Consider the following 19,451-nt stretch of genomic DNA (forward strand, 5'->3'; position numbering starts at 1 on the left):
CGACTGTGTGTTATTAGAGAAAAACAAAACCAGGGAGTCTCAGACTGCTGCATTATTATCACATTTGTGAAACCATTCAAAAGCCTTTATTTTTATAAAGAAATAATGTATACAAAACAGGACAATAAAAAATATTAATGAGTAACAGGCAGTAAATCTGCAGGTTTTGGATCTACCAATATTTATGAATCTCCATAGTGCCTGATGCAAACTACAACTAATCACAGAACCACTCATGTGAATGACTCATGAATAACCTTGAGTTCCTTAAAAATTTATGCATATTTTGGATCAGACTCATACTCTGAACATGTACAACAGCTTTTAAGAAAACCATATTTGTGGAGAGTCTTAGCTTCACATCCTGGTGTTAAGGCAATGGATGACCCTTGAAGATAATAAATGATGATCTACAAAAATTGAATTAAAAAAAAGACTTGCACAGCAACATCTATTATCTCTTATCCAAACCAGGCAAGAGAACTCCTTGTACTACATTAACTTGAATTCTTCTCTTGCCCAGTTCTTCATCACAGTATCATGTAGGTTGGACTTCCAGGGATCATCTAGTCCAAATCCCTACTCAAATTAAATCCAGCTGCAGCAGACTACTTAAGGGTCTGTCCACTGAAGTTCGTAATATCTTCAAGTATAGACTCCACATCTTCTCTGATAAGCCTGGTTTAGTGTTTGATGACCCTTGAGTTGAGCCAACAAGTTTCTATGTTCCTATATTTTTCCTTTGTCTCTTATCCTTTCACTGTACATCTCTGAGCCTGGTATCATTTTCTCTGTATCCTAGGTAAACACCTCCTAATCTGGCCTGGAATGACGTTGACCTTTGCTGCAAGAGAACACTTATGATTTATATTCATCACCAGGACTTCCAGGTATTTTTCTGCAAAGCTTCTTTCTAACCAGTTCAGCACCAGCCTGGTCTGTTGCATAAGATTATTCCATTCCGGATGCATGTCCTTGTTGAACTTCCTGAGATTCCTATCAGCCCATTTTTAATGCTTGCATTAAATTCTTATAGATAAGAACTTTCATTAAATACATGTGACAAGGGCAAGAGGTTTGATGGTGTAAAACTGCAGGATGAAATTTCATGGATGTATCTTCTAGCCTTAGATCAGGATTTCTCTGCCAACAACAACAATTCTGCTTCATGATTAATGAGATTTCAGTGTTTGCTTCTATTCTTCAGATATTCTTCTGATATTGTTCAGATCATAAAGATTAAAAAAACCACTCCAGAAAATGCAATATATTAGGACAAGGGATACCCAAACTAAAGTCCAATCTTAGAAAGAAAATTTCCTGGATAATTTATTCTAGTGCTGTTTGTTAAAAAAATGCTGATACATTCCTTTGAGAACTATCATAGCTAGTCTTCATCAGACTCCGATCAATTAGCCAGACTACAATTCTGATTTAATAGGGCAGAAACTATATTCCTAATGGAAAACCAACAGACAATGACAAAAAGACCCCCCCACAACTCAGCAGCTCAATACCATGCATGTACTAAGCTGTATTCACAACCTTTTAAAGTCATGCAATGTAGACCATTAGGCTTCTTTTAGTGAAGGACATGTAGCAATTTTTATAACACAGATGTAATATATAAAACCTATACTGAAAACAGAGACAAGAAAGATTAGATTTTAGGAAACGACTGAAAAAATGTTGAATCAGATCACAATATACAAGCTACAAGAGCATAGAGCCTGAAAGAGAGCATTATTATTTATAAAATCCTACTGGCATGCCTTTACTACATTTAAACACACTGGTAGTGAGTTCACACTAGCAACAGAAAGTAATTAATACCAAAAAAGTATCTGAAAGTCCTCTGTGAAGGAACAGTTCTAACATCTATCTGAAGTTAATCAAAGAAGAAATCTTCTCAGCACCGATGAAGAGTGAGGAGGAATGAATGATTCAGTGAACTAATGTAAATCAAAATCTCATAGACGCCTTGGTGTTTTTCAAATGGAAATGAGGCTTTTTATATCAAATTGATTTGGATTCCAGAGGCAAACCACTTGCCCTGTTTCTCTGAACAGAACTGACTGAAATGTATGAAAAGAAGAGTAACTTTACAACAGGGAAGGAACTCAGAAACTGGCTTTCATACATAGGAAATCAGACTAAAATTCTGATAACTCATATTACACTTTTCCAAATGAGGTATGAAAGTCAGGTCAAAACACAATTGCAGTTCAGAGAAACTACAAGGAATTCTGTGTTCCCTAATTAAGGCAATAATGAATATCTGGTATTTCCAAATAGATAAGCATTCATTTTACACATACAATTTATTTAAGTAGCTAGAAACACTACACAACTCACGAGTCAGTAAGGAAAGAACCATTTATAAATTTATCTGCTTTGAAACTTAGTAAATATATTTTGCTATTGTTGTCATTTCCTAGAGAAGTATAAACGAACCACTACAGTCAACTTAATCCAGACTTCTATCCCATTACTGGATATTTAAGCCAAAGAGATGTTGGAAATTAAAGTATATTACTTAAATAATGTATCTTTGGAATTTGTGCTATGATTTTGGGAGATTTTTCCCAGAGTAGTCCCTTCAATGACTCAGACACACAAAATCTATTCAACTGCTGTAAATCTCATTACTAAGATAGCTACTCTGTTTAGAATTTTAAGCATTACAGACAAAAGTAAATCCACTTGGATTAGTAAGATTCAGTTATATGTGAGACTAGAAAGGTTGCTGTAGAAGTCTAACAAATTAATGACTTGGTATATTAAACTCATGTACTACTACACCAAGTATACAAACCTCCTTTCCCCATTAAAAAAAGCTGAATATTCTCAAAACATTAGCATTCTGTAATATTTTTTATATTCCCACATTGCAAAAACTCCCTTCCTGCCATCATTGAATTTAAATACTTCTGGTACGACTATTGTTGAGAAAAATAAATTCTTAGAGCATGGAAAAGAATCTTTTTCTCATGTGAACAATATTTTAAAATTTTCTTGGCTGCTTTCCCAGTTCATCTGAATAGGACTTCTGCTTTCCAGATATTCACATACAATGTAATTCTTGCTTTTACGCAAGAGAGAATCCTCCTAGACAAAAACTGCTTGTAATTTTTGTAAGGATTTCTATTGTAGTCTTACAAAAAATATTGCACCTTTGCAGGAGTTAAACACTTAAAAATAAACTAAGTGGAAAATACAGAATTGCATCTCTTCCCTTGACAAGGCCCCATTTTGGATCTAATTCATTTACACACACACTGAGATGTCCTATTATGCACAGCCCCAGTGAATGCTGCTGGATGCTGGTAACACATATTAAGGAGAGAAGGAATATAGCTGACAGAAGCACTTTAGTTTGTGAAGGAGACATGAGGAGACACAGCATCCAGGAAATTAGTTGTTAAGGTTACAACAATTAAATCCCAAATCAAATTCAAAAATGCATCAAAGCAAAACAAGTTCAGTCTCAAGGTTTCATACCAGAATTTAAGTTTCTACACTCCTAATTAAGGTCCTATTCAGAAAAAAGAAAAAATCACCTAATTAACTTTAAGCACAAACTTCAACCCAACAGAGAATGAGATACAAGCCTATGTTTAAATTAAATATATGTATAAATGTTACTGAAGTCAGCCTTAAGAGGCCGTTCAAACGCTTTAATGAATGACCATGACAGAGCATAAAATAAACACAATTAATTCTATTCATCTGTGTAGAATCTGACAACAGAAATTACATGTGATCATGAACTCCAAGATATTTCAGTTTTCTCAAATTTCTCCAACTACTCTTAACTGCCAAGATACAATTTTTAAGTAAGGTCACATTTCAAGAATTCTAACTTTCATCTACAGATTTGTCTGTGGATACAAAAATGCTGCTAGCAAGGATTTTCTCACTATTTTCTAAGTCTGTGAGAGACTTTTTCTCTCTTACAGATAGTAGCAAAATTCTGTAAAATCAAACACCTACAACCTTGAGAAGCCTTGTTTATGGTATAGTAGAAAAATATTTTGACAATGGATGTTTTAGGATTTTAGCCAATCACCCCCAAGGGGTGGCTGATCCTTGTCCAATTAGACTATGAAGAAAAAAGTCTATAAAAGAGTTTGTAAAATAATTAAATCAATCTATCTTGCTGCACAATTCCTGCCTGCTGGATCTTCTCTCCTCCTCCCTACGGCTGTGGGACACGGTGATATACCCGAGGTCATTTTTTAATATTTGTCTATGTTTTAGAAGAAAGAATAAGGCTAGCAAGATCCCAAGTTATCTTTACACAATAAAGAAATGGCTATAATGCAGTCTTCATGGCCTTTACCTGTTTCTACATCTGTTAAATGCAGCGTGGAATCAAAGCCCCCACTGAGGATCCTTCTTCCACAAGATGACCACCGGGCAGTTCGAACAGCACAGGAGTGACAGGAGTATGTTTTTAAACAGCAGCTTGTATCTACAGCATCCCATACCTTAAAAAGAAGGATAAGGACACCTTTACAAAGAATCACAGTATTTTTTTTTCAAAAATAATTAGCTACAGCAAATCATTGTAGTTGAGAAAGCTTTGCATTCTGAAGTTGTATCAGCTAAGCTGTAAAAAAATTGTTTGAAATAATTGCATGGTTGATTAAAATTAGAGCATTTAATTAACAAGGTACAAATATATTTTTATTACTTTTGCTATTTCTTTAAATGTCTACATTGCTTTCAGTTCATATTATACTTTCCCATTCATACAGCTGTCCTACCTCTATGGAGGGATGTCTCCAAATAAATTTTACCTTTAAATCATTCTTCTTCCAAATTTTTGTCTCTATCATATCTTATTTTCCATCAAGTAAGAAGAATCCTGGCAGATTACAGCTTTCACATCTGCCTATACACAGGCTTTTATCATATTTCTCAGTTTGTAATTTCAAGTAGAATTTTACCTTAACTTCACTAAGGAAGCAGATAAGAATATTATCATGCAGCTACATGGAGATTTTTAAGGACCCTGAGTATATGTCCTCTCATTTGTCATTTTCTTCCGGACAGAACTAAGTTGATGCTGAGAATTTCTGAAAATCCTACTAGCTACCCAATGTTTATTGAAGTATATAACCAGCAGCATTTTCAGAACATAAATAGTCCTGCTCATATTTTAAAAGCAATTCTTAAAGGGACAGGCACTTTTTTCCAAATAATATATTTAAGAAAATACAACTACTTTGAATTTAGTTATGAAATATAGTTGACAAATATTAAAAGCATATCCTTTTCATGGTTCTCCTTTTGTCATAGTTTTAAGATAAAATTAGAAGTTTAGCAACAAATGGCCCATATAAAGATCCAGTATGATCAGTTCTTTGACAGAAGGCTAAATATCAAAACTATTTAAATATGAATATTCTTCTTCAGTAAAAACCAGATTATAAAATACCCTGTTGGTTGTACAATATAATATCTATTGAGCTTAGAATGTGAAGAGAGAAAAAAAAGTGAGACTTTAGGCAATGTATTTTTATCTTCAATTATATTTTCTTCTTACTGGACAAAAAGGACTTGCTGACAGTATCATTACATAATGCATACTCAGAAGACAATATTCCCTTATCGAAAATTATTTTATCAAAGGATCTTCTATCACAAAGCAGAGTTCTGCAATACAAAGCAACCAATTATCATTAATTACTTGACTAGCCAGTAAAGACTGAAACCATGGTGGCCCTCCATATTCTACCCTATTCACAACTTTAAAAAACCAGGGAAATTTTGATATTAAACTGCTTTTGAAAGTAAGTTTCTCTCTTTTAATGAGTTTTAATGATTGTTTCAAGTTTCACAGTATCAAAAAAGGGTTAATTATGTCTTGGAGGCTTGGCTTCCTTAGGAGGAAGCTAATGAATGAATCAAGATGAAAGGAAAAACAGGTGGTACATGCTTCTGATATTTTCTGTCATGTTTTAGAGATTAAGTACAAAAAATCAATTTTCACAAGAAATGTAAAGTAAAGTAAGTCCAACAGCACTTTTGAGTTCATGCTTCATTTGAAAAAGCTATATAATTGGAAATAACACATCCTTAAAGCTGCACATTTCCCTCCATTATGTGAGATGGAACAAGTGACCCACTCTTGTGGATGAGACAACTGACAACATCCCAAGGGACAATCTACCAAATAACACATTTCTTTCCACTGTTTTACTTTCCATCAGCTCTTTTTTGCCCAGGTAATGGTGGCATTGCAATGCTTTCTGGAATTAGAGCCACATGGGCAAGGCAGTTTTGACTGAGGAAATTCACTTAGTTTACTGCCAATTAATGTAAACTTTCAATTACGGAACCTGACTTTGAGGAAAAAAGACCAAGATTTAAACAAGCACTTAGGGGAGCACCTTCCCTCCTCAGGCCCCACTTCAGCCCAGTGCTTCCCCCTGCTGCTCCTACCCAGCTTCATCAGTTTTCACTGGGCATTATGGTGAAATGCTCAGCCAAGCAGTGAATGCTCAGCTGTAAGAGAAAGTGTCTGCCCCAGGTTACACGCACCATTCTGTGCCTCAAAGTGACAGAGATGTTAACCGTGTTACATGCACGAATGGAGAATCTACTGTATTTCATTACAAGGGAAAAATGCTTCAAATCCTATCAGAGGATCACTGCAAAGCCACCATCATGTCTGCATTTCCTTAGGGAACCTCTTAAACACTTCCCCATTCCTGTGCATTTCCACTGTTTAATCATGGTAAGTGAAAAATGTGGCTTGTGGGAGAGTTTGACCATAATCTGTCCAAAGCTTGAGAGGAATGTTGGCTCAGCTGCTGGTGTTTGCTCCATACAGGCAGCCACCATCACTGAAAAGAGGATCAGTTGCAAAGGGATGAGTCCTCTGTGTTTGAGTTTGCATCTCTCTGCCCAAGACTCAGAAGTCTGATCAGCAGATTCTCCAGGGTAATGGGTGTTTCAGGGTTTTAATTTCAACTGAGAGAGTCAAGTGTGTCAAGAATAACTTGTGTGGAAATAAAGGCCTTTCTAGTCTTTTTTTCTTCACTTCTTCCATATCCTAGGAACTAGGATCATTATAAACTTGCTGTTTCAAGTGAGTGATGTTGTGGATCATGTCTTCTTTGGGAAAATGAACATAAATTACAGCTTCTTTACCAGAAGAGGATCCCAAATATACCCTTCTGAGCAGCATCTATACATGAACTCATAAAAAGGATTTGTATTCAAATCCAGTCTAAGGCTGAAGATAAAGGCCACCACACCATAATTTAAGAAGTCATAGCTGTAAGAATTTTGAAGTAATTTTGTTAATAAATGAAGTGTCTTAGAACTATTTAGAAAATTTCACTTTTAATACCAAAAGCTGCTAAACTTTAAACATACCTGGTAATAAATACCTTTACAATGAACATTTATAGAATAAACTCCCAGATTTACATGGAATAAAGATTGTATTTAGTACAGAGTAAATTACTTGGGCTGGAGAAACAGTTCACTAAAAAATACAGAGGCTGAGGTATATATAAATCTTCCTTCATATGCATTGAAACACATGTATCAAGTATTATAAGACTAGACATTATTATGCATCTGCCAAAGGAAGACATAATTATATTAAATTATTTTCACCAAGAGATCAGCTGCTTTAAGTGTTGTAGCTTTACTTCAAAACTCAGCTCTCACAGAAACTCAGTATTATTTCTAGATGAAATACTGAATTCTCATTAAACCTGAGGTTGCTCTTTTATCTTGTGATGACCATTGTGATTTTAATTGCTGAGCAAAAAAGTTAAAAGCACACATTTCATCCTGCTACTCTGAAAATATTTTACTGCCACACACTCAAGCAATGTTATACATTATAAACAGTAAACAGTTCATCCTTTCCCCTTGTAACAATCACAAAACAATGAAATATGCAACTGTTATTAGAAAAATTACATATATTACCATACTACCTCCTCTAAATTGACAATTATTAACTAATTAATTATACAGTATTTGAAAGAAATAAACAGCCAATACTCATTTCTGACATAAAGATATCATGAAAACTTTAATTTTATTTTTTCCAATTTTATTAAAATTTGCTTTAATTTATCAAACTGGTTCATCTTTTACTACTATTTCTTACTCTTCTGTGCTTCACTATTTATAACACCAGATTTCCATTTCTTTTCCATAAATTGTTTTCCTTTCATTTCCTCTCCTATTATAGAAAGCATGGTGGTTACATAGTTATCTGTGTGGATTAATATATGGGGCCAAAATGGCAGGTACAAACAGCAAAGTGACAAAATTATACTAGAGATTTCTTTACAAAAGCAATTTTCCTTTTACTTTCTCTGAGGCACATTGTAATTCAATTGCTCTTTCACATTCTCCATAGTATTTGGAAATAAAGGTTTCAGAAGATGTTTGCTTTCCTGTATAGCCTAGAAATGCTATGAAAATACTGTAACACATATTTTAGGTAACATAACCAGACCTCCTCATCCTCATCAGAAGTTCACAAACCATATAATCAACTACACAATATAAGAGATGAGATTTATTATAGATATGTTTCCAAATCCTATTTTCTGACTGAAAGCTTTCAGGAAAACAGCCTTTGAAAATAAAGTAGTTTGGGTTGAAGATAAAAACTCTCCTGGTAAGTCACATCAGAAAGCAGGAGAGGGAAAGCACTTGATACTCAAGTAAATAGCAGTCATGGAATAATGTTCAAGGGTCTGCTGCACTATCAACCAGCTCATAAGGCATAAAAGAAAGGCTTTTACCTTACTGATCATCCAATCTAGGGATGCATTCCTAGACAAAAGGACACAGTAACATATGCAGAGTAACCAAAGTAATATGAGAACTCATCAAGTACACCAAGACTGATAAATTAGGAATTGAGCAAATCTCTTTCATTGCCATACTATGATTATCTATGATGCACTTCCCTCCAAGCAATTTAGATTGCAGAAAATAAAATCCAGCAGCCTGACTTCTAGAAAGAGAAAGGTGCATCTATTCAAAGCAGGCAGTCACTAATTGCACAGTGGACTTGAGAACAATGATTCAATTGTGATAAATTAGAGGTTGGAAGCAAGTGAGGAATTAAGTTGTATGCATTTTGAATTTGCATGCATAAAGGAACTACAGCAGAGCCAGTCAAGAATACTAAACAAGAAATTAATTTCTGGAGCATGTGTAACAGAATTAAAAACTTTTTTAATGGATGGATTTATGTTAATTTCAACATAATATCCATACTAAAAGAACTCTTCTCCCCTTTATTTAGCCAAGTTGTGCCAAATTGTGTTACCAACTTCCTCTGTCAATGGCTCCTAATGAACTACAGTAAGAAATCATTTTAAACCTTATCAATTAATACAAGGAAGGCATTTAAGAAACAGGCCTGTTCAAAGATGATGTAGGATAGTACTGAGTTACGGGAACCATGAAATTACTATGCTTTGACTAGAATAGATTGTTTCATTCCACAGCACACTCAGGTTGCTCCACAGACTTCTGAAGCTGAAAAGATATGAGCCTCTCCTTTCTCTTTTTTGGAACAGCAATGCTCTCTGATGTGTCTCAAGGAGACAAAACTGATTTGTTTTTTTACTTTGATTTTTAACTGCAGAACTGAATTCAGGTCTGAAAGATAATATGCCATATCTGCTAACATGCAGAGATTCAAGAGAATGGTACTCCCTGAACCATACTGTTTTTCTGATCTCATCAATATCTAAATACTGTAATTTCTAACAAATACAGTAGAGAAGGAGCCCCACACTATCTACAGAAAATATGTCTTTTCTAGTTGTCAAAGCAGGCTCAGAACTGTACTTTAAAAGGTTCTTTGGAAATCAATGGACCAGAAGTCAGAAATAGTCTCATGGAAAAATTATAAAAAGGTATCTCCTACTGCTACTGCTTCTTCAGATTCCCCAGAGCTGGATGAGGTGCAGCTTTGGGCAGGATTGCAAGAGCTAAAAGTGCCCCTTGCCTACCTCTAAGCAACAGCAATAAGGATAAGGGGCTACATAAACAGGTACATCCTTTTGTTCATAGAACTGAGACAAGAGAATGCCAGGAAGAGAAGCAATAAATAGCCAAGCATTAAAATTGGTAGGTGTGCCTAAGCCGCTCCAGCCATGACGTGAAAAAAAAAAATCTGATCTTGAATGCAATATGTATAAGTTCCTAAACTACAGGAATATTTAGAATGTTTCATTCTTGTTTCAATTCATGTCTTCTTAAAATATTGAGCTAATTATAACTGTTGTAGTACAAAGCAAAATTTGTTGAAAGAACTACAAAAGAGATCATTTGAACTCTCTTGTATAAATCGCAGTTAAACCGTGTAAAAACTAAATTAAGCTCAAAAAAACCTGTGAGTTAAGGTCTCTTTGTGTATAACCTTCAAGTGTTAATAAACTTATTTTCTTACAGTTATGAAGGATGTAAATAGATGTTCAGATTGTTACATGCACTATGAGTGATGACATTTTGGACATACCAGTTTAATTTTTAAACCAACTGTCCTAAAAAAGAGTTTTTCTGCAGGATTCTGTATAGCTGGATAAAGCTAACACATTTTCAGATGTGTTGAACACTTGTTTCAGGAATGTTTAAAGTGTTCTAGGGAACATATTTTAAATGACATCCCTCTTCCCAATCTAGCCATGGTGTAAGAAGCATATATCAATGCTGTCATTTGAACATTTACAGATTACTAGCTTTTTTCTTGCAGCAGTTATAACTCAAAATGCATCTATTTTACTAATCCGAAGGGAAGAGCCAACTTTATTATTGCCTTAATATCTGAATAAGAGCTTGTATTTGGATAGCTTATTATTAGACAACCCTTACTACTGTAGAAACAAGAAGAATGTAAAGTAGAAAAATATAATAAATTCAATTAGCTGAGACACCCAGCACAAGGTCTAAATTCATTATTTTTCCACCAAAATTTTTAATATTAAATTGACTCAAGTATATTAATTAAACCAGTGAGGTGTAAACTCTTCTCTTTTATACAAAAAAAAAAAAAAAAAAGAAAAGAAAAAGAAAAAAACCAACCAAACAAAACCCCCAGAAACAAAATCAAACAGAAACAAAATCAAACAAAAACCCAAAAACAACCCAGTATATTAGACATAAGATAGTTTTAATTTTGAGGGGGCTTTATTCAGGCAGAAGCATTTTAAGTTATAGTACTTGTGGCATACTAGTTGGCACTACTACTAGAAACTACTCAGTGGTATGAAAACTGATTTGCACACATGTCAAAAAGCTTTAATCCTGGAGAATCCAGCAAAGTTAAAGTACAAGCACTACATGACCTTCATGTCAACCATGCCTATGAAATACATTTCCAATTATTTGGTGTATTTTATTTTAATCTTCCCTCCCACAGAAACTCAGCAGCCCTTTCCCCAAGGAAGACTCCATAATCGTTGGTTTTGAAGCTTCATTTGGGTGGTTTTCCCATTAATAGGAAAATATAAACCTAATCAAAAGTGCACTTCGAGCTGCCAGCATCCTACAAAATTATTTTAAGAAAACACTAATGGACGAAGATAAAACATTGACATTTTCAGCTGGCAAAGGGAGGGACAGGACAAATAAAATAGAATTCTGTGAAAAGGAAACAAAAACCCCACACCACTGTGGTAAGAGCTACCCATCTGATTAAATACAATAAAAAAATATTCTTGGTAAAGCTTTAACAACAAGAGCTACTACACCTCACTTAAATAGACCTAACGATTCCTTACTTCAAAAGTTAACCTGTAACACACGGAAAATCTAATCAACCAAGGAAAAATGAAGACAGAAATAATTTTAAAGTATACAAACTGTCTGGAGTTTTGCCAATATAAATAATTAATGTTGCCTCCACAGGAGCCTTCCAAGTCAAAACTGGCAAACAGAACTCTTCAGAAAGAAGTAAATTATATTTTTTAAATGGTAACAGTAAGACACCGAACAATACTGATATAACTATTTCATAGACATTTCTATTAGAGAATTTGTAAATCATATATTCCCATTGTATCAAAATTGTCCTTAGGACATACTAATCTCATCTGTGAAAACTTTTTTTAACCATTTGATTCAGAAATGGAAAAAGTAAAGGAAACATGGGCTCTGGTGAATTCCTATTTCTGGGCTGTCATTCATGTCTGGAATTACAGACAGGCAGGTGAGAAGAATAGCTGAGACCTTATTTCTATTTGGTGGTTTCAATATTCTCTCCCTGTTAATTATATGCAGATTCTGGACAAACAAGCTCAATACTCCAGCATTTCACAACCCTCTCAGAGGGAGGCCTGCACATCCAGGCATTACACAGCACCTACACAGAGTTGGTGTCCAGATGAAATGATGCTAAACATTGACAAGTAACACATGCACGGATGCAGCAACATGAACTAGCAAAATACTAATAACATATTCGAACACTTGATTAAAGTAAGTAAGTGCTAGAACATTATATAATTATTCAGAAATAAGCCCTGCTGCTCTTATAAACTGAAGTTAGAGATTAGAATGAGTTTGTTTATAAAGAATGTTTACTTAAAATTAATATCTCTATGAAAAGAACTGAAATACTGTCGAAGTATGAACCAAGTTCAGGGTGAAATCTTGGCCTGCCATGTTTTCATTTACATGAAAACACAGTTAAAAGTTTCAAAGTAACTCAGCAGCAGTTCTGAGTACTTTCATGACACAGCAACTCATTGTAAAATTTTATTTTTATTATGGTGTATTTGTAGCCGAGCCTTGAGCTGAAATTGTGCCAGGTTTATACTGAACTGTTTCTATTCAACACCTGAGCTTCACAAAATAACAAAGCTGAACAGTTGGTTTCTTTCAGGCTACTTGCAGAGAGTAACATAAGAAGTGGATATGCAATAATCTCCTTCTTCATGACTCCAAGTGTCCAAGCCACACATACACATGAAATTCTCCTCTTGGATGGCATATCAATTCCATACACACATTACTGTTATTACACAAGGCAGAAAAATTTTACAAATGTCAGTTACTACCATATAATTGCTGAGAAAGATGTGTAGAAGATACACCTAATAAAACAATCAAAATAAATCTAATACTTCCCTTATTTGGCAGAATGGTAACTTATAAGGTTTGTTATATTTAATAAATGAAAAAATTAAGGAGACTCCTTTAAAGGAGAAGATAAAATAGCATTCTATTTTTTAAGTGTTATAATACTTCAAGGATCAATATCTTGCTTTAATTAATATCTTTGATCACTACTTAAAAGGGTTTTAAAGTTGGGGTGGTCTTTTTAAAGGCATGTTTTTAAAATTAAGCTTCAGAGCATTTTTAAATGCTGGAGTATTCCCACATTCACTTGAAAATAAAACCATGTTTAAGGGGAGATTTTTCTTTGTTGGTTGGTTGGTTTTGTTTTTAAATGTGTTTCATACCACAATCATGGGCCATTTCTTTGTTTTGTAGCATTTTCAGTGAATGTCTAGTTAAGATATAGCACCAAGCTTTGAGTTTTAGGGGCACAAGGTTTACTGCAGTACAGCATGTTTGGCAGAGATGTTTGTTTTTCTAAACAGAGATGAGGGTTACAAGTTTCTGATAGGCATTTATTTTTAGTATCACAATATAATACAAGGCACGTTTGTATTGCAGTGCAACAAGAACACATTACAAAGTGACAAAATCAGTTTAAGCAAATTAAAGTCAGCAGGAGCTGTATATCTTACTTGTTCAATGAACAGTACCAGCAGCACAGGTTCACCCCCACTAAAATAAAAAAATATTATATTGAAACAGGCTCAGTAAGATGATCTTGCCACTAAAAATACTTCCCAGAAAGTGGGCAACTGAAGACAAGTACTAACAAAATGCAGAGTTCCTTAGACATCACCTAAATTTCTCTACAGGAATAACTGCTATCCCAGCAGGGGAATGTAAACCAAAAACTGAGGACACATGCTGAAGAACTAAAGAACTATCAAACTTTAACAACTTTATCAACTATAATCAAGTTGTCAGAGACACAGAGGGGTGTGAAAAAGCAGCCTAGTTTCTGGAAATAAGTATTAGAGCTTTAATTAACATGTCAGTTAGAACCTATAGTATAAAACTGTTCAAAACACAGCCATCGTGCAGTTGCTATCATTTTTTATTAGTTACATTTCTTGACAGTATTACATTGTGAGTAAACAGACATGTTTATTTTCATTACTTTTAAATACTTTTTTCTACACTGCCAAGTGAAATCTTCACAGTTCTAGCTTCCTTCCTTGAAACCAAAATATCATTAGTAAGAAAATTCTCCTGAAACCATTTTATTTTCCTTTAAAAACTTCAGGGAAATAAATTACACTGTTAGACTTTCAAAACACATTGATTCCTTCTACAAAAGCACAGATTTGTTTGTTATAATGTTTTATACCACATGTATAATTTTAAAAGACACTAGAAAATTGCAGACATTGCAGAATAAATTCTTCACTAAATGAGATCAAGATCTCTAAACACACTGATCCTTCTTTTGACTTTTATTCTGGCAGACAGCTGGTTTTCTCCTTTGTTCTTAAAATGGAAAGATTCCAAAGGAATAGAGATGCAATAGCAGTAAGAGCAGCATTTTTTCCCCTTTCCATTATTCTAAGATTTGGAGAAACACGTCACTTTTCATTGATATGAGACCACTCTAAGCAGAACCCTGTTCCCTAAGAGTCCTTTAAATGCCAGCAAGACACTTGTAGGACAGCAGCAGAGCCAGCAGCAAACACCCTTGGACAGAGATGTCAGTCCAGCATCCTCTGTACTGGTACCTCCCTTCACTCCTGCTTTCAGCACAAATTCTGCAGCACCAAGACCTCAAGTGGAGATGAGTCGGTCACATTACACACAACGCTTGCTCATCCCTCTAAAAGGCCTGGAAGGTGCAACCTCTGAAAAGTACACTAATCTAGACACATTGCAAACTGCAAAAAGTTGAACATGTATTAAGATGTAGGACCCATGTTATCATACATTTGGTTTTGGCTACATATTTTAATGTCCAGATGAATCAATAATGCAGGGCTGCCCATGACAGCTTGTGGTAGAATTTTAGCAAAGCTGTATCACACAATTAGAAACAAGCTGGAGTCATCTTTACCTTCAGAGGAAGAAATATCAGAGCCCCCTCTGGCAGCTATACAACTTTAACATCTTGATTTGTTTCCACAGAAACAGCCTTAACCTGCAGTTCAGAAATAGGTGTGAAGAGAAAAGATGGCTGCAAGTCCACTGTTTGATGAAGTCCTTGCAGTAAAAGTCTTGAAGTAAGAGCAGATATTTTCCTTTCCCAGAGTGGAATACATTTTGATAAATACAAGCAGTTTGATTATTTAAGTGACACTGAGGAGAAGACTAAATTTTAGTTGTGTAGCAGAGGTAACTTTGTACTGAAATCAGGTTAGCCAGAACAACAAGAGAGCACCAAAAAATAGGTAATTTATTTGGGTAGGTTTTTTTAAAATAAACTGAATATTTTTAAATTGCTTTGAAGAATACACCTAGCCTGAAGACTGCAGGGATAAACATTGGTTGAGTTCTTTACAAGAATTTTCTGCATAATATGTTATTTAGAAAGGATGGATGTACAATATAGGAACCTCCACTTGTCTGTACTAGAGTCATCCAGACTGAGACTTTTTCCTATTTTTCTTGAGGAAAACATCCTGCTTTATTACAATTGTTTGTACTATTACTGAGCTATTATAATGTTTATGTGTCTCTAAGCACTGGGGAAAGTAATGGGAAAAACATACAAGAAGTTTATGGCCCAAGTGACAAAGGTCTCTCAGTGCAAGGTTTGGCCTCTTGCTTCCCCTGGAACAAACTGTTCCTTGTGTTGTGAATGTTCTCCCTTCTAATACACACATTGAATTCCCACCTGTGAATGGGAAGCACTGCTTCCTATGTAAATTAAGAGCCTCCAGATAGCTCCTAACACAAAGCTGCCTCCCATAATCCTCACTGACAATTCCTCTTTGGGAGATCTCAACAAGGTCCAAATCTCTGCTGCAGGAATTCGTGCTCAGGTGGGTCTCCACTGGATGGGTGAAGGTAGATTTTATCCAGAATGAAGCCTGTGAAAAATGCTGTTAAGCCCTGGAAGCTGAGGAGCATCACAGAATGAGTAACATGGAGAGATACAAGTGATTTATTATATTAAGGGTATTTGCATTTCCTGGCCACTCACAAGAAGTGTAGGAGGTAGATGCCTCAGGATTTCTTAAAGTTACACATCTGACTCCCAGGATATTCAGCGCCTCCTATAAGATCTGGTAACTCAAACAAAACAGTCTGCCCCACAGACAAGGACGGCCATCTTGTGCGCAGCAGCACACACGCATTAACCCTCAGCATATTCCTGACTTTTAAATATAGTAGAAAAAATCCTGCTCTGAAGCAGTTATCTAGAAAAGTTGTAAAACAGCTTATCCATTTTAATTTTTTTTTTCAGCTTCCCTCCAAGCACACAGCCCAACTCAGTTTTCTTTAGTGAGCACGGCCATCACCATAACTCAGCCTTGGCCCTGGTGTGGGGCCAGGCACAGCGCAGGGCTTGTGACCATGTCATGTTTACCACAACAGAGAGCAGCTTCACCTTCCCTTTCAGCTTCCCCACATGTTTTGATGCTCATAACAAAAATATTTCACTTCCACATTTATCTCTGGCATGCTGGGGCCAGTACACACTTCTACCCTTTATATCCGTGTGTCTATACACTAAAGAAAAAAGGTTGTTTCCCCAAGCAGATAAGGCCCCCACCAGCATTACTCCAACTGTCTCAGGTACACTGAAACTTAACTAATTCACACTAATTTTAGCACAGATATACAACACTGGCTGTGTCACACTATTTCCTTTTTAAGTACATTCCTTTTTCAAATGAAATGATTACAGCAGCTCCTCTTTGCCAAGAAATTTACACAACATCAACACACGTCATTAGAATACTCAGTTTTTTATTTTTCCTTTTAGGGACTCAAGTATCTACATACTAACAGCTTTACATAAAACAAAGCTGATTAGCTTTTGTTATTTGTCTTTAGCATATCTATTCAAACCACTTGACAAAAAGGGACCTGGCATTCATGTGACAAACAACAGAAGACTGCAAATATGTTTAATATTCTTTGTAATATAGCTCAGTTCCTATAACATCATTTAGATTGCCCTACGGAGTTTCTGTACTTTGTAACGTTTAATATCTCTCCTGCGAAATCTTGAAGAACAACCTATTCCATAAGTCAACCCAATGGAAAGTTATTGACAATGATTTCATGAAGAGCTTTGTCCCAGAGGGCATTGGTAGGTAATTTGCAAATCTAATGCACATCTAGTCAGCAGAGGGTTTTCAATGCTCACTTACATTCCCACAATGTAGTACAGAGATATAGCCAACCTGAAGCTGAACAAGAGATCTTTGATTATGTTTGTCATCAATACAAAGCACAACAGTTTGCATCAAATTTTAAGATTCAAAAATAATCTTAAAAGAACAACTACTTACTTTTTTCACATTCTCCGCAAGACTTTGGTGAATAGGTTTTTCTTTACTAATAGGCAAAGGGGTTGTTTATTTTAAAAACAAATTCAAAAACATTAAACATAGACACGATATTCATTTTAAAAATACAGGATTTTTTTTTCTTAAAGCCAATAAGGATATAAAAATTTTATACTTGGTTTACCTAGATATCATATGCTGAAGAAAAACTACACCAATTTAAGACACAAGAAGCTGTACCTTAAACAGGGATTATTAATGTAGTTCAAATGTTTCAAAACTAGTTTCCAGATGTAACTGACTTTTTTTAATTTAAAGGAGTACAGCTCAAATGAGAAGTCCTGCTAGAAAAGTGTGGGTAGGAACATCTATAAATACTCAGAATTGTACATGTTAAAAAGTATCTACTATGCTCTACAGCAATATTTTAGAAATTAAGTAACAAGCTTGCACAATTGTTGTGGTTTTGTCATATTATAGAGATTGTATCACTAACTTTCATTTTACAGCTGGTGTAAGAGCATACCTTTGCAGCCAGAAATGAAAATAATAGCTCCTGCTAAAAACCCAGGACCAGTTTAAAAGCTAACCTTCTCCTACTTGGACACTGATATGAAACTATGAATTAATGACAGTTATCAAGGAGCAGGTATGAACATGCTGGCACCTGCAAACACTGCCTGGCATTTATACAGGACCAAATTAAGTTATTTTTAACTAGAGAAGTAAATGTAATATTTAGATTCTTGTAAAATACACACCACTGCCCTGCCCTGTTTTGTTCTAAAGCCTGAAGAACATACTTCATTTAGCAAGCAAAAATGCATAATTGTGGTATTCTATAAGTAGGGGCTGCCTCTGATTGCATTCACATAGTGCAAACCTAGTCGACCAGCACATCAGCGCCATGGTACCATGAGACATCCCACTTAAACTCATCCCAGAGAAATATCTGTATCCCAGTAGAGCATCACACCAGCCCTACTCAGCAGCTTCAAGCACCCAAGCCAGCTCAATTGCTCTGGGCAGCACAGCTCTGAAACATGCACATAAAGCCAAAGGTCCACCACAGGTCCCAGAGTGCTCAGCTCCTTGGCACTACTGCAACATAAACATTTAAACAATGCAACCTCATGTCAGGCAGAACTTGGTTCAGCATTTCTCACTGCAGCAGTGGTACGACACATCTACACAAAGTGTTACTTCACCACTAGAAATATTTCATTGCATTTACTTCACTGCCACTGCAGGCTTACAGAATTAAGAATTTCAAAATCAGAAGTTAATGAAAATATTTGGGGTTTGGCTTACTTGAAAATTCTAGTAACATTGTAGGCTAACGCCTATTAGCACAAATTTAAGGAGATTAGTGACCAGTTTTGATCAAAATTTTCAAGAGTATTTAAATCCCATTTAAGCACATAAATGTGAATGATTTTTAAAATAAACAAGGAATGTCAGCAGCTACATATCAAGTTTTTTGATAATCCAGACTCTGTACTCAGATACCCAAATGCAGATTTCTCATCAGTCTTTACAAAAAAAGAGTCCTTCATGTACAATGGCAGGAGAACAGAGCAAGCAAAAAATGTTTTGTTTCAACCCATTTGGCATAGCAGACACACAGGTGAAAGCTTTTGACATCATTACCAGACCATTCCATTAGAATGGGTCTATGATACTACCTAAATACTTAAAATCAAAACCTGGTGGTTGTGAAAAGCTTGTTTTCTCGAAGTCATTCTACAAGTGAAAAATTATCACTGGGAAGTTTCCCCAATGACATGCTTACCAATTCCAACACTAGTTTCACATAGCATGTTGAAGACCCTTCCACAATCAGATTCATGTTATTATTTCAGCGTCCTATTACTCAACTTCTCC

General features: G+C 35.3%; 1 protein-coding gene across 2 annotated transcripts in view; it reads right to left on the minus strand.

Moving 5' to 3' along the window:
- Positions 1-19,451, minus strand: part of WDR25 (WD repeat domain 25) — a 62,408-nt gene that overhangs the window by 23,406 nt on the left and 19,551 nt on the right. For both annotated transcript variants that reach the window (XM_048307349.1, XM_048307348.1), the window contains exon 3: positions 4,343-4,490. In XM_048307349.1, the coding sequence (XP_048163306.1) occupies positions 4,343-4,490 (148 nt within the window). The remainder of the gene's footprint in view (positions 1-4,342; positions 4,491-19,451) is intronic.

The sequence above is a fragment of the Corvus hawaiiensis genome, chromosome 6 (genome assembly GCF_020740725.1).
Source record: "Corvus hawaiiensis isolate bCorHaw1 chromosome 6, bCorHaw1.pri.cur, whole genome shotgun sequence".
Classification (NCBI taxonomy): Eukaryota; Metazoa; Chordata; class Aves; order Passeriformes; family Corvidae; genus Corvus; species Corvus hawaiiensis.